The following is a 7,586-nucleotide window of genomic DNA, read 5'->3' as shown; positions in this document are numbered from 1 at the left end:
TTTATATTCATATTCAAAATCCTAGATAATGCACTAGTCTTGGGGGAGCTCTCCTATATTTGTTAGAATGCTTAACATCTCTTGATCATTATCAAGTAATTGATATTGGAAGACAAACCTTTTATTTTTTGGTACTTTGTGCCATCATAAAAATTGTTGAGGGTTTGGTTTATTTGTTGGAACCTTTCTCTCTTTGGAGTTCGTTATCTCATTCCTTTGTTTTTGGGTTTAATTAGATTCTTATAATGAGATAAGCCTTTGGAGTCAATCTTGTGTTGATTTGATTCTTTGATATAATTTGGACAACCATTGTTTCTTGATTTAATTGGTGTTTTTTCCAAATTGTATCTTCCTTTGGTTCTTGAAAGTCTTATGCATGCATATTTTATATATGTATATCTTAAGGCATGTGTTACTTTATTTGATCCAATATATAGGGTAAACTCCATCAAATCCTAAGTTGGCTAAGATGTGCATGAAATTAAATTTCACATCTATATGCACATAGTTTTGTGGAGTTTTTCCTATATGTTGTGGTGTGTCTAACTACTTCGGACCCAATTAGTTTGGGGACCATTTTGTACTTACCTTTGTGTTAGGTACAATGGATATGCATTGTATGCTTGTCTCACTCTTGGGAAGAAGTGGTGACTCAATGGTAACTTGAGGCAAGCTAGGATGGTCAACGAACACATATCTACTACATCCACAACAATGCTATCTCGGTAACAAGTATATTCTCATGCATATTTTTCTAGCATCCAACCATGTGGTTGCATCTTGGCTTGAATCTCTTGATTTGCAAATATTATGCCTCTTGCAAAGATTTTAATGAAACCTCTTTATTGCAAATGTGAGTAAATTGAGATGAGCACATATGTTGGCAAGTATATAAAATCATGCTCATGATTCATCCATCCCAACTATGCCTATCTAGCAATTTTATTGCATATAAATTCCTCAAGCCTCTCACATGTGCAATATCGATGAAAGTGCAAATTGAGCTATTTCTTTTGGTATCCTTGTTTGTGATACTTGTTGCCTTTCTCAAAGCATCCCAACTATCTTCTATCCCTTGTTGATATGTGTGATGTATTTTATGTGTTTGTGGTTGAAGTTCATGAATATACAATAAGATAAAATTGAGCCTTTGTCCATGCTATTAAGCAAAAAAAAATATTGGTATGTTGCATGACTTCGTCTTGGATATCATGCTATATTTCTTGTGTATCTATTTTGTGTGTGTATGTTTCTTTGTGGATAAATATCTTTGTGATATTGCCCACTTAGAGAAACTTATACACATAAGAGATGATACATCTCCATTTGATATCTTATTTATTTGTTGCTTGTTGATTGATCATGCTAATCAATATAATTCATTGAAGACTATGATGATGCGTTTTTCTCGTTCTTGTAATAGTCTTATAATATGCTTTATCATGCCTTTCACATATCCTCTTGGTTGAGCCTTTTATTATGGTGCCTCTTACTTGTTGCTCAACCATTTGTTTGTTGCAAGTGTTAAGCTTAATTTTCTATCTATGATCTATTGCAAATGTTTTTGTTTTAAATAGTAATGATGAAGATAGGATTCCATGTTATGCATATTGTATTCAAATGAAACATCTTAATTTATGCATGTACCTTAGGGAGCTTCCTCATTTTATTTAAAGCACTATTTTATGGTGATCATTAGAGTTTAATTCACTTTGTATTTTTTCTTTTAAATGATATTATGGGAGTAATGATTCCATGTTTGTGCACCAATATTCCAATTTAAGTTGTCTATTTTTGTGCACAAACCTTGGGGGCTTCCTCATATTATTTAGAGAAATCTTCTTGACCTTATCATAATATCTATGTTTCTTTTGGTATCTTCTTTGTGGTTCATTTGGTTGCTTGCTTCATTTGTTGAGGCTTCTTGACTTTGTTATATTTTTGCAATATTTGATCCTCTCTAAAGTGTGATTCCTTACGAATATTCAACATTGGATACGTGCATTTGATTCCACTCAAATTGTGAGAAATGCACATGGTATGGAGGAACTCTCACTATATTGGCCTTCTAAATTTTTCACTCATTCCGGCAATTGGTGCCAATGGGGGAGAAGTTTGGAGGGTTTAAGGGAATTTGGTTATGTCTTTGCTTTGGGCTTAAGCATGTGCCTTTATTGCATTGCATCTTGTTGCTTTGCATAGTTGAATATTTAGAGAAAACTCCACTAGGCTTTGAATGTCAATGTATGCTCTTGCATATATTATGGGGGATTGCTCTATGTATTCATCCTGTTTGTTACTTAAATTACTTATACAAACCCTTTTAAAGAGATTGTCATCAATAACCAAAATGGGGGAGACTGAAAGTGCATGGAGCCCCCATGTGTGGTTTTGGTAATTACGATAATCCCAATGGACTAATGTTTGCATTGAGTTATATTTCTAGGAGTTATCCATAGGCAATGCTTGAACTATATGTTGGCTTCAAAGTTGCAATAATAAGGATGAAGAATATTAAGTGTCAAGTATGTCTTGAAGATGAAGATGAAGTGAGCCCTCAAGTTTAACTTCAAGACATCAACATGATGAAGAATGAAGAAATGAAGAGCAATTTCAACATGAGCCAACTCAAAGAGATCATTTGCTTGAAGCTTTCCATCCATATGGTGTTCATGGATATGTGAAGTTGCACCGAAGAAGAAACTCTCCCATGGTGGATTATGGGGAAGCAATCTACAAGACTTCGTCAAGCAAGCACCATCAAGAAAGGCGTTCCATCTTGATGCGGTCAAGATCGTCATCATAGAGCTCAAGAGGAATGCGCAAGGTTAATGTTTGCTCTTGATAGGGTTTATTTCTTACCGGTCTCATGGTATAGTTGGAGACCGGTTTATAGTTTAGTTGTCGTACTATCAAGAGGGCTATCGGGTGAGTAACTCGACCGTATCCTTCGGAGAGCTCAAACTTGCATCCTTGCATCATCTTTCTTGGTTGTTATTTGGATCTTATCCATGTGATGTTTTAGAGCTTGTGCTTATTATCATGACAAGCTCTAGTTCATCAAGAATGGTTTTTGCACGGGCAACTTGTTCCATTTTCAAAGTTGGAGGTTTTACCGGTATGTCTTTTTTAGATAGGTCAAACCTTCAATCATTTATTTCTATCCTACCTTGCTGGACTATGATGGTTCCCTGCACGATCTTCTAGATCTTGTTACTAGCTTCGAAACGAGCCTAAGATCATCAAAATCGGAGTCTGGATGCTCAAGTTATGATCATTCTCGTTTTGGTGTTTCTGCAATTTTCAGGGGGGGGGGGGGAGGGGGCGGCGGATAATCCGGCCCGGATTCAAAATATCCGGCCAAATATCCGGGCCCCTTACTGGGAGTAGTTGTGGTGACCCTGCATACCACTGCATGTTGTAGTATGCTAGTCGTTGATATAACATTCACGAAGTACCATTCCGCAAATATTACATCCCTCAGAGTAGTACAGCAGAACATAGCAGGTCCATAACTCATTCATTTATTATTACAACTATCGTACACATGTCATCTCGGAGCTCCTCTTGGGTCCTAAGAGGAATACTCCTGGGTTCGAGGTGTCGTGGATGTAACCACGGCAGATGCTACAGGGGGTAGCACTTCATTGATGCGAGGGGAAGGGAACATTGCCATCTACGGGTCGAGGTGCAAGAGACGCAAGGGTTTTACCCAGGTTCAGCCCCTCCGGAGAGTAAAAGGCCTACGTCCTGCTAGATCTTTATTGCTCAGTGGAGAATTACAATGGGGGGCTCGGTGGCGGCTACGCCGAGAGCTTACAGGGGGAGATTGGATCTCGAGTAAGGTGTCCTCTAGGGTTTAAGCTCGGGGGTTTATATAAGCACCCCCGGCCTAGGGTTACATGGAGATAACTCCGAATCATATCAGTTGCTACTAATCCGGGATCCGCTATCCCTCTCGCAAGTAATCTTCTTGTCCAGCCGTGTGGACCTCCTCCTTGGGATCACGGCCCAGTCGCCTTAGGGCCCAGTCGCTTAGGCGACTGGCGATCCACCCAAGCCTCTATCTTCATGGCGACTGGGACTGGCGACCCACCCCCTATGGGCATATCCCCATCAGTAGTCCCCAAGCGCGGTGGTGATGAAGCGCGGATCTGGAACAAGTCTTGGAGAGGCGCGGTGATGGATCAAGATGAGTCGCCGCCGGGCTTCCAAAGATAAAGTCGCGGGTGCGGTGGCAGTCTCAGTCGCCATAACTTGATCAGTCAGTCGGCGTGTGACAGTCGGCTCTAGCCAGTCGCCGTTTGCCGGGCCGACGCGTAGTCACCATAGAGACACGTGGAGAGGCCAACGGCTAGATTTCACGTTGACCGAGGCGCACACCGTCTGCATGTTGTTGACCGTTGGGCTCGACGTGACCGCTAACGGCTAGTTTAACGGCTATTCAGCCGGTGACGGCGCAGATCTCGACCGTTGATTGCGGGGCGGCGATTCCGGGACAATTCAACGAACAGATCTCATCCTCAATCTGAGCGAGTGCGGGCGGTATAAAGGGTCGCCCCTAGGATTAGGGTTCAACACTCCTCCGCATTCATCCCCCATCTTCTCTTCATCTCATCTTCATTCCACACTCCACACGCATCCATGGCGGCGAAGGGGTGGGGCAAGTCGAAGGTCACGCGGGAGTCTCTCCTCCCGTACGTCGCCTCCGGAGTCATCCCGGAGTTCAACCAGGAGCGATGGCGGGTTCCGCCGGCGAACGAGACGGAGCCCCTCCCACGGCCTGGGGAGTTCGTGATCTTCATGAGCTTCCTCGATCGCGGGTTCGCTCTCCCCACCTCCGATTTCCTCCGGCAGTTGCTGGCCTTCTACAGCATCAAGGTTTCCGACCTCGGGCCGCACAGCGTCCAGCAGATTTCTCTGTTCGTGGCGCTGTGCGAATGCTACTTGGGCTGTCCGCCCTACTTCCCGCTGTGGGTGTCCATCTTCCACGGGCGGGCGACTCGGGCCAGCAAGAACAGCGAAGCACTCATCCCGAACGGGGGGATCACCTTCCAGTTGAAGTCCGGGGAAAGCTTCATCGACATGGCGCTCCCCAAGAAGGCGCAGTCGCTGTGGCGTCGTTTCTGGTTCTACGCCAAGGAGTACACTCCCCCGGGCGAGGTATGCATTCCCCAATACAGTCCCGAGCCGAGCGTCCCGCGGCGCCTCAATGTCCGGTCGCTGCCGCGCGAGCAGGAGAAGGTGGTGAAGGATATGCGCCAAGCGATCCAGGCGCTAAAAGATGACGGCCTGACGGCGGTCGACATGTACAACTGTTGGCTTGGCCGGCGGCTGATCCCTGCGGTGCCGAGCTCACCCCATGTGGGAGTACCGGGGACAGAACGACCGCACCCGGTCGACGGCGACCGAGTGGGACGAGGGCGAGTACCGGAAGGCGCTCGCTAAGATCACCACTGCCACCTTTACTTCCTTCGAGGACGGCTTGCAGCCCTACACCGAAGACACCCCAGCGCCTCAGGTAATGCTTCGCATGGCGACTTCGCACGGCTTAGCCGCGCTTCTTCCTTTCTGACTTGTTCCTTTGATTCGATTGCAGCGTTGGCAGAAGATCGCGGACCACCTCCCTCCTCTCGCCGGAAAGGAACCACCGGAGATGACCGAAGGCGAGGAGGAAGAGGTCGACGAGGAGGAGGAGCGCACCGAGTCGGACTCGGAGGCGCGGGACTTCATCAGACTCCCGCGCGGGTCGAAGAGGGGTGCCGAGTCCTCGTCCCAGGGCGCGGCGTAAGAGGAGGCGACCTCCCGTCCGGAGGACAAGGCGGAGCCCTCCAAGGAAGGGGCCGAGCCGCTATCGAAGCGACTGCGCCCCACTCTCCTGGAAGGGTCCATGAGGCTTCAGCGTCCCTTGAAGGACGCGATCGATGCGGGAGCTCGGGCCGGTCCGGGCGTAAAAGCGATTCCCACGGTGAAGTAAGTATTTCTTGTCGAATTTATCCTTCCTGCGACTGGACTGAGTGTCGACTCACCTCGCCTCTCTGTAGGTCCAAGAAGAAGACCTTGGCGAAGCCGCCCGCGGCCGGGGTGGCGGCCACGAGGGCGGCCGAGGCAAAGAAGAAAGCCGCGGAGAGGAAGGCGGCGCCGTCCGACCTTGGGGGTGCGGGGTCGGCTCAGAAGAGCCCGCCGCCGGGAGTCAAGCGGAGAAGGAGAGCACTAGCCACGTCGAGCCCACCGCCAACGTTTTTCCTCTACCCAGCATGGCTCGCGGGGGCATGGCGAGTGCGGCGACGGGTCCGGACGTTGCTCCGCCTGTGGTGGAGGAGGAGTCGACTGACATTGGATCGACCGAGGGGCAGAAGGCATCCGAAGTTGAAGAGGACATCGTCGAGGAGGGCGGCCTGTCGGAGCCACTGAAAGAGCGCCGGTCCAAGGCCGCCAGGGACCGCGCCCCGCCCAGTGACACCGACACGCGGACGGGCGAGGTTCCGTCGACTGAGGCGGTGATGCGAGCGGACGGGGCGACCGAGTCGCGTCATCCGCCGCCGTCTTCATTGACCTTCACCGAGCTCCACACGGCGCTTGGCGAGGCGCATGTGGTAAGTGTCGCTGAACACGTGGCCTAGTCACCCCCAGTCCCCGAGGGTCGACTTGGTCTGAAAGGGCGAGTCGAGTCTCTATTGCTTTTTGTTTGTTGACCTTGGCATTTTTGTTTGGTTTCCGTAGGCGGAGATTAAGCGGCTGACCGCGCTTGTGGAGGAGGCGGCGCAGAAGAACCGGAAGCTGATTGCCCTGGGCAGTAAGTCATGCCCACTCGCCGTCCTCATTCAGTGTCACTGGCCCGGGCGTTCGTTCTCACCGTTTCCTTTTCTTGTAGCAGAGGCGCAGGCAAAGGCTCTTGCCGAGGCTCGGGAAGGGTTCGTCAAGGAGTCCTTCTACCGTGAAGCCGAGTTCCGGGCGCAGCAGGCCGAAGAGGCCCGGAAAAGGGCGAAAGCGGAGGTGGCGGAATTGACGAAGGTCCTGGAGCAGAAGGGCCGGGAGCTGGAGGACGTCATCACCGAATACAAGGTGAAGCTGGAGGCCGCGACTGATGCGCGGGACTCTGCACGTGGGGCTGCCGCGTCTCTGCGGGAGGAGGTGGCGGCCTTGAAGCAGCAGCACGCCAAAGAACTTGCTGCGGAGAAGGAGGCGTCCGAGGGCATCGTCCTGGCGGTGCAGGCCGAGAAGACCAACTTCGAGGCTTTCGTCAGGGAGATGTCGCGGCAGATTCTTGGTAAGTTCTTGTTGTCGCACTTCTTGTTTTATTTGCCGGGGGGTTTGAGTATCTGAACACGGCGAGTCGGCCTCGGGGGTCAGTCCCCGAGCGTGGCGAGTTGGCCTCGGGGCCAGTCCCCGAGCGTGGCGAGTCGGTCTCGGGGCCAGTCCCCGAGCGTGGCGAGGCCGGCCTCGGGGGCCAGTCCCCCGAGCGTGGCGAGTCGGCCTCGGGGCCAGTCCCCGAGCGTGGCGAATCGGCGTTGAAGGGGAAGTTCTCATTTTTCCCTTTTCCTTGTGTTGTTGACTGCAGGTACGTGAGACTTCGTGGAGACGGC

General features: G+C 49.7%; 1 protein-coding gene across 1 annotated transcript; it reads left to right on the top strand.

The window, feature by feature from the left end:
- The first annotated feature begins 6,374 nt into the window (after positions 1-6,374).
- LOC139832452 (uncharacterized) lies at positions 6,375-7,326 on the top strand. Its single transcript, XM_071822216.1, has 3 exons — positions 6,375-6,596; positions 6,724-6,796; positions 6,875-7,326. The coding sequence occupies exons 1-3, from the start codon at positions 6,504-6,506 to the stop codon at positions 7,324-7,326; spliced, it is 618 nt and encodes a 205-aa protein (XP_071678317.1). The 5' UTR covers positions 6,375-6,503.
- Positions 7,327-7,586: the final 260 nt, after the last annotated feature.

This window comes from Lolium perenne, chromosome 6 (assembly GCF_019359855.2).
Source record: "Lolium perenne isolate Kyuss_39 chromosome 6, Kyuss_2.0, whole genome shotgun sequence".
Taxonomy (NCBI): domain Eukaryota; kingdom Viridiplantae; phylum Streptophyta; class Magnoliopsida; order Poales; family Poaceae; genus Lolium; species Lolium perenne.
Note: the sequence above shows the minus strand (reverse complement) of the source record. Positions and strands in the feature narration are given on the sequence as shown.